The 16,693-nt window shown below is 32.1% G+C and overlaps 2 protein-coding genes across 3 annotated transcripts in view; one reads left to right on the plus strand and one right to left on the minus strand.

Annotated features, from left to right (window-relative positions):
- The window catches only part of LOC127875348 (uncharacterized), a 66,999-nt gene extending 53,306 nt beyond the window's left edge, over window positions 1-13,693 (plus strand). Inside the window, exons 1-9 of one of the 2 annotated variants that reach the window (XM_052420348.1) lie at window positions 6,792-7,090; window positions 7,976-8,098; window positions 8,218-8,349; window positions 8,467-8,552; window positions 9,454-9,647; window positions 10,537-10,769; window positions 11,670-11,820; window positions 11,978-12,165; window positions 13,110-13,693. In XM_052420348.1, the coding sequence (XP_052276308.1) occupies window positions 7,073-7,090; window positions 7,976-8,098; window positions 8,218-8,349; window positions 8,467-8,552; window positions 9,454-9,647; window positions 10,537-10,769; window positions 11,670-11,820; window positions 11,978-12,165; window positions 13,110-13,196 (1,212 nt within the window). In that variant the 5' untranslated portion in view covers window positions 6,792-7,072 and the 3' untranslated portion in view covers window positions 13,197-13,693. Of the gene's footprint in view, window positions 1-6,791; window positions 7,091-7,975; window positions 8,099-8,217; window positions 8,350-8,466; window positions 8,553-9,453; window positions 9,648-10,536; window positions 10,770-11,669; window positions 11,821-11,977; window positions 12,166-13,109 lie in introns of those variants that run through there. The other variant, XM_052420349.1, reaches the window with a different exon arrangement.
- A 1,188-nt stretch (window positions 13,694-14,881) lies between these two features.
- Window positions 14,882-16,693, minus strand: part of LOC127875349 (uncharacterized) — a 10,576-nt gene continuing 8,764 nt past the window's right edge. The window contains exon 9 of the mRNA XM_052420350.1: window positions 14,882-15,835. Coding sequence (XP_052276310.1) covers window positions 15,662-15,835 — 174 coding nt within the window. The 3' untranslated portion in view covers window positions 14,882-15,661. The remainder of the gene's footprint in view (window positions 15,836-16,693) is intronic.

Here is a 16,693-nt window from a genome sequence, read left to right on the forward strand (position 1 = left end):
ATTTTTGTTAAAAACATGAATAAGTGCCAGAATTTCACGATTTGCCTTGTATATATTGTGTAGGTTGAAGGTTAATGTATTGTTTTTACTTATGTAATTTGATTCTCCCCCTTGATAATATATTACTATGTTAATTGTTGTATTTGAAAGGTTTATATGTATTGGCCTTTTTGGTCAGAATAATCGAATATGATTGCTCTTATGTACATAAGTCTCAGCTTATTTTTTTTAAGATCTTAGTATTACATAACACTATTTACAAAGGTACAATTGTATTTACATTTGTAAGTAATTACGTATTTTTATCATGTGAGCACTTGCTGCTTATGTTAATAACTGGAATAGGGATCATACATGTAATCAGACAACAATTTTAACATAACAAGCAAGGAATTCCCATAGGATTTGGAAACTAATAAAATTGGCACAAGGAGATGTTAGGATAATTGCATGGTTTGTGTATTAAAATACAAAAGTGGAGAATCAATTTCTTATCAAATTGGATAAAGCTGATATTCATCCATACATCCATACACCATACATCCATCAATCCAGCAGCCAGCCACCCAGCCAGCCAAACAGACAGACAGACAGACAGAGAGACAAACAGACAGACAGACAGGCGCATGGACAGACAGGCGCACGGACAGACAGACACACGGACAGACAGGCGAACGGATAGACGGACAGGCACACAGGCGCACAAACAGACGGACAGACAGGCGTGTGGACAGACAGGCGCATGGACAAACGGACGTAACAATTAGAGCATCTGGGATTTTTGAAAAAGAAATTGTCAAATGGAGAAGTGCAGTCAATAGTAATACTGGAACTAGAGGTGTTGGTCATAATAAATTGAGACTGTATAGATTATTTAAAACAGAATTCGGAACAGAAGCTTATGTTAAAGACAACATACCATTTTTGTATAGAAGTACATTAGCTAAGTTTCGATGCGGTGTGGCACCGCTAGGATTAGAAACTGGTCGAATTGAAAATATTGAATTGGGTAATCGAACATGTTTCAATTGTAAAAACATAGTGGAGGATGAGATACATGTACTTTTTCATTGTCCTTTATATGTGAATATCAGGAAAAGTCTAATGGAAATTTTTATTGAAACTCCAAATTATCACAACATGTCAGATACTGAGAAACTTAAATACATATTTACAGATGAGAGGTTGCTTTATATATCAGCCAAATCCTGCTTTAGTATTCTCAAAGAAAAAAGGAATATTTTATATTCAAAATGAATTGTATATACTTAATTTTTATGCTGAACATTTGTAAAATAGTTTATAGACTAGTCTGGGTTTAAAAAAAAACAAAACAAATGGTATTTTAATGTATGAACAATATTGACAAGTGTAAATAAAACCACATAGTCTTAGCTACAATAACTTATTTTTATAGAAGTAAGTTTTAACGATGTGGAATTCATTTGTTAGTCAATAATTGTTAATGTATAGATGTATGTAATTATATAGTCTCTTATAAATCATATTTTGATTAGTTGCATGTATGTAACTGTGCTTTTATATATATTTTAAGTGTATATGTATTGCGAATGAGACTCTAATAAAACATTGAATTGAATTAAAATTGAAAATAACCGATAGTTCCGAATAAAAATAACGCTAACTTACATCATAGCAAATGAAAATGACATCGTGTTAGATAAACCCGCGGGATAGTGCAACAAACACACAGCATACCATGACAAACATACAACATACCATGACAAACACACAGCAAACCATAACAAACACGAGGAAAACTAATGCAAACACACAGCATATCATAACAAAGACACAAAATATCATCACACACACACAGAATACCATCCCAAACACACAGCATAAAAAACACACACAGCATACTATGACCAGCACGAAGCATATTATTATAAGCACATGTCGTATGATTTAAACCCACATCATTTCAATGAAACAGCCGATATATCAATAGTCAGCAGAATACAGACGAGGAGTCCAATTAATAAATGATGCTATAAAGGGGTTTGCATTGACCACATCGCTTAAAAAAAGGTCACAGGGGACGCAATTTATTTTCCAATTATCACGTATATAGATTTAGTTTGCACTTATTTTTGTCGATAAGTCAAACAAAAAAGTGATTTGTATAATGATACAGATAAATATGGACACATGAAGTGTTCTTAAACTTAGATAGTGTTATACATGTTTTTGTCCGGAATACGACGTTGTAATGCATCGTAAGATTTCTAAATAAAACTACACAAATGTTAACAGCATGAAGTTAAGATTTTGCCTGAAACAATAATGTTGCTTACTTAAAGGTTAAGGCAACAGATGGTACGTCGATTTGTCCTATATTCGTTAAATGGATGGAGTAACTTCTCCTTTAGTTAGGAAATTTCGTAATGAATCGTCATAGTAATCATTATATCATGACAACGTTGCGCGTGTAAAAATCAAGTAGTTGGTTTAAGGATAATCTTATGTTGCCTGTCAATCATATAGATAACGAGAAAGTATATGTTCATGTCCAGCCTATTACAATACTTGCATTATTGGATTTCAAAATAAATTAGCACACTTTATATGCAAATCTAGATGATCCGTACAGCATACATCTAGGAAAATGTCACATTGGAAACGTTGAACTTGTGCACATTTCTTATATGATAATACCGATTTTATACCTTTGTGTGATTTATCGTGAAGTATATACAAGTGAAATTATCGTGTTTTATGTTATTCTTAAATCAACTGGACAATAAAAATATGTCGCAAGAAGGAACACATGTCTAGTTTTGTTTTGGAGTCGAGTCCGCTTAAGGAGATACAAAAGTAAGATCGAGTGAATATGCTTGCATGCGTCCGAGCTTTTCCGGACTGTTATTGTGTTATTTTGAAATTACACAACATCATGAGAAGACATTTTGCGCACCGCTACTCTGAAGGCCGCTGTCCGGACTGTTCTTAAGCATTTATCATGCAGATTTTAACTATCTTGCCGAAAACGGTAACCACGAAAAGTCAGCATGTTGCGTGAAAGATCCGTTTCCGAATCCGTTGGATAAAGATAGCAATTTAAGTTCAAAGATTAAATGTGGCCTAGCAACTTGTCCAGACAGTAACTTTATCATTTTTTATGAAGTTTCAAAAGATTTGATTAGGAAAGTCTACTATAAGAGGAGAATTTAACACCATTCTTCATACCTTAATAGTCTTAGTCAAATGACAATGTCGATGGTTAAATTTGGCGAAAACACCGCTTGACCGGAACTAACATGTTATAATGCTCATAAAGGAAACTTTTCCCCAAATGTTCATTTTATTGAGACTCTGTGTTTCAAGCGTCTCTATACCTCATAGGTCTAGGTGATTTTTAAAGATGAAAGTTTAAATTTGGCCACAAGAAGTATATCTGGAAACCTACTTGATTATTCAAACATATTGTACCACATGTTTTTACCAAGGCCAATTCAGAATTCACACTTAAGGACAGACTTCAAGCATGAACATCACCAGCTTGCTAAAAAATAACAAGAATTGTTGACTACTTTATCGACATGTTTCCGACAGGCATCTATTTTATATATTGTTTCCCTTAAGTAATTTAACAAATTGCTCTTAATTATGAGTCATAACTCTTTTGAAAATAGTAAATCATATAAGAATATGACGAAATAAATAGAAGACTAGTGATGTTTTCTTAGCGACTGTTGAGCTACGAGCTGCGCCGTCAGAGTGTGGAGCGGGTCAGTACTTCTTATTTAGCAAAATAGAAATCTTTAAAAATAGATCAAACTCGCATCGCATACTTTATCTCATCGGCAAAAATCTCTAGCAGACAAAAATCAGTTTATTCATTTAATATCTTTCATGTACATCTCAATTGATTTCGAATTGAGTTGCCTCAGTTGCATATAATGACGTTTTTGGTGCACAGCGATGTTTTATTACAAGAATTATTTACAGTCTGATATCAATATAGTCTGATATCACTGTACAGTCGACATTTATTGTTTTAAAATATACGATTTTTATCATTTATCAGCCTTATTCAAAAGCAGTGCCTCTTTGTAGCAAAAAAATGTCACCAAATCCATTGATAGCCCATATATAAACGTTTACAGTGTTCCGGTTCACGGATTAAATATTTCACGGGGTTAACGACAGTTTAAAAAAACATATTGTACCACAGATTGGGCAGATTTTCCACGTTAATGCTAGGTTATTGTGTTTTGCATTGAGGAAAGATATGTATTCGGAAAGCCAACCACGTTCAAGTTCTGTTCAACATTGACTTAAGTTATGATTAACGATGGCTGTATCTTATTAATGAATGTCCTTACACTCTATTACTTGTTTTCTTCACACTTATCTAAGTTCAGTAGATCAGTCGTGTGCTTTTTATTCTGATCTATATGAATTAAACATTTTATAAATTGACTAGATGATGATCATACAGGTATGCCCTTGCTGGTGCTGATGCTGCTGCTGATGATGTTTTTGATGATGATGTTGTTGTTGATGATGATGATGATTATGATGATGTTGATGATGCTGATGCTGCTGATGATAATGATTGTGATGGTGATGGTAAGTTCAGTCGGTAGAGCAGTTTACTGATAAACACGAGGTCGTGGGTTCGAGTACCAAGTAGGATGATACTTTTTTCCTTATTATTGCATGGATTTACTTAATTATTTGACAGAACATCCCTTTGGACAATACCTGTCTGTTGACGTTTTTAGCTTGACCCCTGGTTGACATTGACCTTTAATATCCAATTGCTTAAAAACTAACATTCGCCGTAACTTACTTGATACGGAATGGATTTACTTTATAATTTGACCCACACGGAGGCCCATATACTTAGGCAAGAACGATCCATTAACCTTACTGTACTAATTAGAAATTACTGCAATGCTTGTCTTTATCAAATCTATGTCAAGTTTGGAACTGGGTAAGTTTATTATATCTTCGCAGTTTAGATTTAAATTGGCAAAAACGACAATAACTTGTTTTCAAAAGCAGTATTTACATTTAACCCCAATAGCTAAATAAAAAAATGTTGACAGCCTGTCACCCTTCCTTACTTCCATCTGTTTACTTTAAAAAGGTGATTGGTTGGTATCACGGTGTATGGTGTTTTAACGACAACACAATTTGAGCAAAATAGCACCACCAGTACATTGAGTACTTTATTTTTTAAGTTAGCAATTTAAACATCATGTAAACAACTTTCTTTTTAGTACTATAAGTACTACGGAATTAAAATCGAGTCGGGTGCAAAAGCATGCGAGTCACAAACAAATTACTTTTCAAACAATCATTATCACTTTTTTAATATTTCATTCGAACATTTTAAATTCATGAATTTATGGTCTTGAAATCATGAGTTATATCACTTTTAATGTGTTGATGAACACACTATTGCTCGCGAAAAATAACATCATCTTCAAAAAAATTACACAAATTACTATATTTAAGCATGACGGTTTATTCTGTTTAGTAATTGGCCCTTATGATTTGAATGTCATTATTATATTAATTATGATGATGGCGACAATGGCGATGATTGGGTGAGGTAGGGTGTCCAGAGATCATAAACATCTTTTTAATATTTGCATTTACTGAATTTAATTTTAATGATGCATGATTACTTAAATGTCATAAAGGCACCACTATTATCATTTTAGGGAAATACAAGCGATATCGTTTCTATACCAACCGATCACTCTTATGGTCACAAGAACAATAGGTGATATTTTGAGCGTTTAGTCAAAATATAAAAATAATTTCCCTTCAACTTGTACATTCTGCTATTTTGAATCGTATATATATAGTTATGAATACATTTGTACTGAGCAGTAGACCATACTTAACGGTATATTACCTTAATCTATGAAAAAATACACACTGTGTTGTTTATCTAAATTACCTGCACACACCAGTAGTAGCAAAGCTTGAAGGTTGTTTAGTAATGTTGTAAAAAACTATGTTGTTGTTGTTGTTAAGTTAAATGTAGTTGTAGACTAGTTGATTGCATCAATTTTCTCGTACTATAATGCCGTTGTATGCGTACGTCTAACTTCCTATAACGTGTGACGGTGTCTTAATTTAACATAACGAGGATGGTTATACTGATTCTAAAGATGGTTCATGGATGAAGGCAAGTTTTTAAACACGCACAGTGTGTGTTTGCAATTACAATAATTAAGTAATGCGAAGCTACAAATACAATAAACGTTTATTTGTCGCATTTCATCAAAAACCTATTTTAAAAGTGCTTTGAAATCCTGACGCTAATATAAGCCGTAACCAGTAACAAATATTTCAAAATATTAATAGGTTCTTAAGAAATCTTTTCCCGTTTGTTTTCCTAATTTAAAGAGTGACCTTTAATGGTTTCGAAACGATTCCCATGACGCTTGAACGGTTGTGGTTGAAGGTGAGTTAACATAGTTATCCAGGACTCAGAATGTCTCTGAACATTATTTAGATAATAATTGAACATATTGCACGTCATGCTATACACATTCGACTTTTAAGAGATCATATTTTAGAAACGACGTAACTCTAATATACGTTTTCTAAAATATATTAACATGCATGTCATCCGTGAATTATCTTTTACAAGGGAGACAACGTTGTCAATATTCGAACATTTAAGCAAAATAAGTTGTCTGCTTTATTATCATGGATTGTCAAAGATTTGTATGACTATTCGGTCGCGACAATGCACTATCCGATAGTTATATTTAGATTTGAACGTTTGAATTACACTGCAGTATTGAAGCAGGTGGAATGCGAATAGAAACGCAGTGTGTTCTTTAAAGTTAATTAATAAACCGTATTGATTTTCCAACAGGTTATTGTTCAGATTTTATTGTGCATTCATAAATTTAGAAATGTGATACACCAGGGTATACTGATAGTTGGAACGTACTGTTGAAACGTAGGTTTATGAGTCTTCATGTTTAAAAAGCTTAAATTTTCAAATTTAAAGTGACATGTAAAGACAATTTATAAAATAGTGCTTTAAGAAAATGGAGCAGGACCTTTTCCACATATGGCTGTAGTGCAACGGGTAAGCATTTGATATAAGCTTATACTTTTCTGTTTTACCCAATAAGTGTTGATGATATAATCAAATTAAAAAACAATGCGTTAATTGTTAAACCAAATATCATAACTCACATTGTTTTCGGACAGCAATAATGGCATACAGCTTAATATTGAAATTCATAATCGTTTTATCTCGATAAATCATTCCGTTAATAACAAACGCACAGAATTATGTTTTGGTCACGAAAATAACCTGACATATTTTATAATATATAATTTTCTAATTCACTCAGACATAACATGTATAAGGTAAATTATTACATTTTTTGTCATGTTTGCACTAGAATCGACTAACTAAATAAGGGCTCTCATTAGACCTACTTAATTCCTTGTAAGTTCGCTTAGTAACTTCAATTTAATTTACTGATTAAGCTACGCCATCGATGGCATTGTTAAAAAAATGTTTTTGATAGCTGACCATATATAATATAATATTTATTTCCCAAATTTATAGTAAGATCAGTTGTATCGTTATTTATCACAACAATTTTTAGAATTACATATTACAGATTCTTAAACTTAAGCGAGTTTGGTTTTCATTATTCTTACCATTTAAGAAATGTGATGTTTGAGCCTACGGCAAAAGGTAGATTTGCAAAATTCTTTTTACCGTTTTTCTTTTTTGTATCTGTCTAAATTATTTATAAATTAATGTGGAAATTGTATTGATTTTTAAACCAAACAATGATTGATACTCGCACTGGGTAAGTCTTTTTGTAAATAATAAATGTTTTAAAGCAGTCAATAATTCCATACAACTTATTATGTTCTTTTACAATATTAAAGTTAGTTTTTGTTGCAAACAAATCAGTATTTCTATAAAAACACTCTACATTTTTACATACAGAATAATGGCCCACCATCGAAGGGGTTTCAGCTTGAACAACTCGCCAACAACCAACGTGCATTGGCCACATTTCTTGACCGTGCATATGAACTTCTTTCTAGACAACTGGAGTTTTTCGAAAAGGCATGTTTTAAACATAAAATAAGATTCTTAAATATTTATAAGTTTTTATGGTATGTTTCGATTTGAAATGTGCGGTATTTTGTGTAAATTACAGTGTTATAACGGTAATCATTTATTAGATACAGAAGTTGGCCAATGAGAGTTGCTCAGCGCATAATGCCACGATTGAAATGGTAATACAATTTTCATCGACCATTGATTCCGTCATCAAAACGTATATCCCCAAGGCGAAAGATGGAATAGATTTTCAAGTAAGTGGTATGTTTACCATATTCTGTTAACACCGCTTTCATCTATTATATTTAACTATGTGAATAATTTTTGAAACACTATGATTGAACTTTAAAAATAATTAATATTACCTGTAGAACCAAGAGTTGCTAGTGGATGGTATACAGCAGATAACGGAACAAACAGAGACCCTAAAAGAAGTAACCAACAGAACCAAATCAAGGTATTTTTATGTACTGAACTATATTAGATTTTAATGGTGTGATGTAACTTAAACGAGATTATTAAGACCTTCGAAAATAATTTCAACCACACTGTTTGGTGGGGAAGTGTTGAAAAACTAACATAAGAACATTTGTTTGGTGTGTTATATTCGAAAGTAAAAACAACATCTGATACACTATTGTAGTAATCATTTTTCCAATAAATAAAGTCATATATGTAAACTAATAATATTGCATGTATCCACGTCTATTAAGTAACACATTTATAGTTTTGAAAACCTCCAAAAATTAACGTTAGAATGCCAAAACATTAGTCCTTCCCCCAGTCGGACTCGAACGAACAACTGTATATAATGCGCACTTCATTTAAACGTTTGCTACAATACAAACTTTCATTGAAAGTGCGCATGAGTATTACCATACATCATGCCTACCTAACATCAACAATGTTTCACTTCTTCTATCTTTTGTGACCTAACGACAATATTTCACCCTGATAAATTGAGTATGTTGATATTAATTATATTTGCCTTGGGAAAGGAAAACTCTGTGTAAAACAGTTATTCAATGATAACAACACAACTCAAGATGTGCTTAAACATCATACGTGTGTGTATTAAGACGTTATCATAAATTTCTTAATAAATTAGTTAGACATGTATTTTTACTAGTATCTTGTGCCATAAGGGCAATACTTTTCATTCCCTTTAAGCGACCGATTAACAATTATTTCTTGATATTCGCCTCATATATAGTATATAGCAAATAATGAAATACAGAATTAGCTTTACCGTTAAACGCTTTTTGATAGTAAGGCAACTATGTTATTTGTTAAAATATTTCACGTGGATTCCTTTTATTTTTGCAATAAAGTTTATAAATAAACATGAACTTGTATAGGTACATGGACATTAAACGAAGTGCACATGAGCAATGTACTGCAATACGATTGCATAGCGATAAAGTACGGGCGAAGGTTGCTATCCCTCTGAAGCAAATAGAAGACGATTTGGAAGGACTAGAAAACATACAAACTTCGGAAGTATTATTGACATACCCATGTAAACAAACTGAGCAAACGATACAAGACAAAGGTAAAGACTTCATTTGAGTTGTTTTAATTACTATTTCATTTACCTATTGCTGCTTTTGTGTAAGTTAATCTGACACTATTTCGATCGAGAAAAGTGACAGATCCGAGATTTGACAAGAATAACGAGAGCTTTTCCGTAGTTTGTTTGTAAAATGAATCATTTTCATTCATCCCAAAAAGCAAAGATAACTCCGTGCGTATAAGTTGTCGCCCTTTATCACAACATACTGCTTCGATCAACTAAGAATGCCAAGTAATAGACCATGCTATTTTACGTTGTTTGGCACTTTGCTACAGTGTTATATAAGGACATTTTTAAGTGTCTGAATTGTCGATCGCGTTAAATAAAACATCTGTTATATTCCGAGACGACATGTAATCGAACCGTTGAGTTATGTGCCTGTGAAAAAAGGGGCGATTCAAATAAAACGTTCACCTTCGATTGTGGTATTAGGTTACCCTTAAATAAGAATCACCTTACAATAATATTTAGCGGCTTGAACATCAGTATATTCGTTTAAGAGTGTGAGTATATACTGAGACAGTGACCGTTGCAAGAGATGAAATACTCTTGATAACATCAATGAAAATATACGCACTCATTTATTTCGTACCGTATTTGCGTTTGAAAACTGATTGTCGATATTTATGCATTCATTTACATTACGTTGAAAATATAAAAATTCACAATTTCTCGCACAATGTCTTTACTAATACTTTCATGTTTATACACTGACAGGTACATTTACAATGTATATCAATATTGAATCATAACTTAATATTTTGTAAAACACCATCCATTCATTTTACTTGTAATTTATACTTACTGGTTATACGTGTCATTACTGCAGCTGCGGCATATCTAAAAGATATATATTTTCGAAATACAGGATGGAAATCTTCCCGGGCGACTTCAAGGCCGTATCCAATGAGACAACTACAGATTATTGTGAATGCCCTTTTATGGCCTCTTTCAAGAATTTTGGGGTCGCTTTTTTTATTGTTACCCTCACGGATGCGCTTACAAATATCTTCAGCGATGGATTTATGCACCAACACGTGGGTCGCAATTAAAGGAAAATGTAGAACAGTCATACGTTTTACAATAGGAAAACTCAGTAGAGTAAGTGAAAATATTGCCATCGTTTTGATTAAATTAATGTTTGATTTTGTATTGGCTTATATAAAAGAAAAAACAGTTCTTGGTGTCAATCTTTATGAAATCTAAACAAATTTCTCTATGATGGTTTTCTATATGTTTTAAACAGTGTTCATGATTCCGTTTGCTGTGAGAGATGACAATATTTGAAGTCGAAACACCATTTTGATATTAAAGTATTAACAGTTTTTAAAATATTGATTCCAAGCATCTGTCCGTAGATGTCTAAGAGTATTTGTATAATGCATATGTGTGTGCGTATTGAAATGACTGAACGGCTGACTAAATCTACTATTTCGTATGATTATAATATGCTTTATTTCTGAAATTTGAATTTAACTCAATGATTAAATAAACATCTTAAATCGGTCGGTGAAAGTATCCATACATGAACACTATTTAGAAAACAAACACATAACAAATAAGTGTTATAAAAAGGAGTGTTTAGCGGACATGTCGAAAAAGACAAACAAACAAGTAATACACCAGTTATTCAATTTCAACTTTCCAATATTAACCATCTGCTCATGTTTTTATTAGACCACTCTTCTGATCAGATGACATTCAAGCACTATCCTGTAAGAGAAACATTAATACGTTTAATAATATAATATATAATATTAATATAAATATACACCAATCGTGAACTTTTTCAAATCATGAAAAACTTACCCCGGCTTCAATAAAGATTCGTATTTTGCTCTTGTTTAGATTAAACGGATCTCGCAGAAATAAGTCATTGGCGCTAAAACTTAACGACAAAATACCTTTCGACGTACTTAAGATAGTGATATAGTCAAGTGTAATTTATTATATTCATACAAGCATATACATTCTGCTCAATTTTTTTTCTTTTTGGCAAAGGTGAAAGAAACAACACATCAAAACTGTCAAAATGACGCTGAAGAGAACTCTCAACTTGGAACCACTGGTGATACATATAACAACACTATTGCGAAGAGGAACGATCTTTTGAATAAACAGGCTCGTTTGAATGAGTTGATTATAAATGCAGGTGTGTGGACCTATATTTTTTCAAAATTAAGAATAATGACACATGCATTATAGCGCACTCTATTTGTTGTAATAAATATTTAAATGCAATTCATTCGAATCAAGTCTGATATTTAAGTATTTAATTGTAATTGCTATTTTATATTTGTGCACAACAGATCCCTCCTATATCCAGAAAGCATTGGAGCAAATAGGAAATGTCATTAAACAGTTAAGAGACATAGAATTATATTGGGTCGACACAATAAATCAACTTAACGTGCTAAGACAAAGATGCTACAGTTGGATGACAGACGATATAGCAGATGCAGAAGGTTTAAAAGATTCCTTCTCTAAACTAGAGAAGGTAAATTGCGTTAAAATATTATTTAAATGATCGAATATACCCACGTATACATTTATAAATACAAACGTCATTCAAACTTTGAGAAGTATCTAGTCAACAAATGTTTAATCTTCAAAAATGTCACTTTTACATAATTGATCTCTTTTGAACGAAACAATGCCCTGGCCTGGATCCAACGCACCCTAATCTTATTGCAAGTCCAATTGTTCAAAAATACCATTACAGGCATTATTTTTCATTTTAATTAATATTTACAATCCCTCCAACGCAATTCAATTCTTTAACAAAAGATTTGTAAATGTATATGTTGAGTACAATCCTGAAAATCATATCCGTTCTCGTGTAAATGCGCCGCGACCGTGTGTATAGTATGGTTGCAAAATATGCACTCACATTGGAAGACCTATATGATATGCGATTCTGTGCCAATCTTTCATGTGATGCACCGACCTGTCAAGTGTAATTTAACCATCGCAAAATAGTAACAAAGTATTGATTGAAAACGTGTTTCATATTCGGCATATATTAATGACAGAGCCAAATAAGGTATAGCTATGTGTAACCAAATATATCGGAATCCGTTGGTTTAAACCGTGACATTGCCACAATCATATGAAAGTCAAAACATTGAATTTTTGATATATGATCTTAATTCCAAAACCTAAATGATGACACCGCAAAACGAATAAGATATGCGGCACTATCAGAACACAAACTTTTCTTCGAAACTTGGATAATGTTTAGCTAAAGTGGCATATCGACGGTATGCTCCTTAAACAAATACATTTCGTTAATCAATTGGATTCATTTTTTTCTCGTAGATTTTTGTTTTTCAGCAACTCATTTTTTTTCTTGTAGATTTGTTTATGTGTCTTATTTTTTAAAATGTAACACTTGATCAACGATTGATATTGTTATTCAATGTGTTTTTCTTTCCATCTCAGGAATTCCAAAGTATATTCGAAGGATTTAGAGACTACATTCAAGTTGCTTCACGAGAAGTATCAACTCTTTTCAAATTCCGGTTTTAGTCTTCACGAATTAACAAAAATACACGTAGCATGGATTCGTATTATATTCGCCATATTTTTTGTGCCCGACAAAGACATGTTTTAAAAATGTATTGGACAGAATGCGCAGTAGATATGTTTATTCTGTATATAGTGAGAAACGTATAATACATGAATTCGTTAGTCTTCGATTCAACTGAAGGTAGTCGTGCTGATTTTTACGTTACGAATGTTATTTATCAAATAAAACTTACGTTAAATGTAATTTTAACTTGCAATTTAAATTAATGAAAAACAATCACGACTATAGCTAGAACAAGCGTGTCTCTTCTTTTTAAACATTTGCCAATATCTATGCATTATTCATTTAAATTTTATTTAACTTTCACATGTTATGTTCGTTTACGCTTTTGAGTTGCTCAACGTACAGAAAGCAAACACAATGCCTATATTAAATTTTCAAGCATTGATGTTGTTAATTTACTAATACATTGAACCCAATATAGTGTTATATGTTATTGTGTTTGTTTTGTAACAGTACTACAGTCTTCGTGCCAGTTATTAAAGCGCTCCACACGTTTTCATAGCATATTTGGCCCTCAAATCGATTTATTAGTTCTGACCTACTTTGATGACACAGAGTGAGAGAATGAACGTTTAGTATTGCTATTCCCTGTACATAATGTGGCCGGTATAAAATTATCTTATATATATTTCAAAAAATGTTACGCGGGATTTATTAGTTTTAATCGTTTTTTTCTAACCAACCTACTAATACGATTACGTTCCTTTCTCGGAATAAGTAATACATGTTTTAAACCTATCCGTAATCAGTATAAGAAATAATGCAGATCAGTATCGTCTGATTTACATTTAAACGATCCTCTGGGTTACTGCGATTTCAAAAAAATAATTTAAGTCTAAATAAGTTATCGGAGTGAACACGTTATCATGTAGAGGATATTTGGTGGAATATAAATTTTAATTCAGGAGTGATTATATATTTTTTTTGTATGATCACGAGTGAAATTAAATCGATATCCCACCGATTTTTAACAACTTTTTTATTATTTTATGCTTCTAGATGATTATGTTTGTACCTTTGCTATTCTGGAAAATTTCCTGTTGGGAACGTTCAAGAAAAACGTATCCGTATGTTGTTATAAACATTCAATTCAGAGTAGTCGCCCTTTGTAAAATTGGGGCTCACGATGTTAAAACCTAACATATCCAAATTAAGATCCAGTTAAACAATAAAATTATCACTCATTTTCACTGTTAATTTTAATTGTTTGAAACAGTGAATTTTCGGTTTGAATTCATTCATTTTTCTCTATAAACCACCGGAAAGCATAAACTAAAATACAATAGTATGTTAATCTAAGGGGACTTAAACACATCGCGACCATTGTGGTTATGCCTAGTGGTAAAGTAGTCTTAACATTAACTTTCGAAATTCAAACGGCGTTTGTTTTAGTAAACCAATATCTTTGATGTGTAATTCCAATTAAAACTAAACTCATCAATAAGAACATAAAAGGGGAACAAACGCTTTAAAATAACTTGTGTGAACCTTAACTCAATTGCGTTAAATACAAAAGTCAATATTTTGCTTTCGTGTAATGCGTGATTATATAATACTATCCATTTACTCAGAACAATGTTATTTAAAAAAAAAGATACTAAATAACCACACAACTTCTAATTTATTAAGCGTAACTTAAAAATAGCAAACTCAAAAATGAAAACAATTTAATGGATATAGCACATTATTTCAAATAAAGAAGAGACATGCATGCTTAAAAGGAAAAATAAAGAAATACATCAAACAAACGTTACAATTTTGTTCACAGCAAGAAAGCCTTTAAATACAAATAAAAACAGCGTGTCCCTGTACATGCTTGAATGTAAGCATTGCGGTTAATTGTACAAGTTTCATTAACAAACAACAATTGAAAGATTGTGTAAATTTTTGGAATGGACATTGCATAGTCCAACAGAATAAAAATATACAAGTTCTGATTTTGTTACAGGTGCTTATGTTTTTCTGCCACTCGATAAGACTGTGGAAAACATTATCAATGTTTGACATTTCAAAGTCGCGTAATTGCATGATACAATGGAATAATGTACTTCGATAATTCTCTGTCATAATGAAATTAATAAAAATTATGCTTAATGTACAATGTTACTTAATTCGTATATATTACCATTGTTGTGTTGAGAACATTGAAAACTGACACTTTCGTATAAAAGTTTCTCAGTACATTTTAACAAAATATATATCAAGAGAGATTTTATATTTATATTATATTTTAAATTATTTTAAGTCGAGTTATTGTTTGATGCACTACACAATGATTAATGTGATGTATTATGAAGACCTGAAAATGCAGACAAAACTAGTTGGATAAAAGGGTCCCTGGTCGATTCAGATTCGTAGGGGATCAGTAAATGTTTCACAATCTTCCTCAAAGAGTTCACGTTTAGTTTGTCGTTTCACTTGCATCGGGCTCAAGGATTTCTTTTAGTTCTTTCTTTCGATTTTCCAAACGATCACTTGTTATTGATGCATGGTTTACGGACAAAAAGTGATACATCGTTCTGTTGGCTTTGTCTTCATTGTAATTGCGGCAGATTTCAAGGATCACTTTCCAATCCTATCAAAAATATATAAATTTAGTTTATAACATGGTATCATCAATACATTTTATATATAATATTACTGTATTTGTATTATTATTTTCATTGTCATATTATTGTAATTGTTAAAGCGGGTATATACGATTTTGTCAAATATTTATGAATTTATATAAAATGTGTAAAAAACTTATTATATATTTATTTCAATATAAATTAAAATAAAAGTTAAGAAGAACATGTGTCGAAAAATGCGAAATAAGCCAGATGTTTAATTCTGAAATTGAAAACGGCTGTACAGCCGAATCCGCCAGCATGCATACCATTCACGCACGATGTGAATCTAAACTTAGTTTAACGGTTTATTTGAGTTCCTGCAACGATATCTATTCATACGAAACACGAACACTAACTAAAATCCTAATACAAAAGACGAATGCTTCGGTTATTGTAGGAAAATATGAACGTCACAATCGGCTTTGGGCGCTAATTTGTCTTTGCTGCATTTTATGAAATTCGGCTTTAATGTATAATTTGTCTTGCCTATTTTGTGTTATTGTAACATATTTAATCAATATATTACAATTAAACACATATAAAAAATCGTATATACCCGCTTTAATGTTATTTTCAATATTATAAATTGTATTATAATAATTATAACATTAACACCACCACGGCCTCCACCACCACCACCACCACCACCACAACCACCACCACCACCACCACCAACACCACCACCACCACTTCCACCACCACAACCACAACCACCACCACACCCAACATCATTACCCTACTACTACTTCTACTACAACTACTACTACTACTACTACTACTACTACTACTACTACTACTACTACTACTACTACTACTACTAC

Source organism: Dreissena polymorpha, chromosome 3 (genome assembly GCF_020536995.1).
Source record: "Dreissena polymorpha isolate Duluth1 chromosome 3, UMN_Dpol_1.0, whole genome shotgun sequence".
Lineage (NCBI taxonomy): Eukaryota > Metazoa > Mollusca > Bivalvia > Myida > Dreissenidae > Dreissena > Dreissena polymorpha.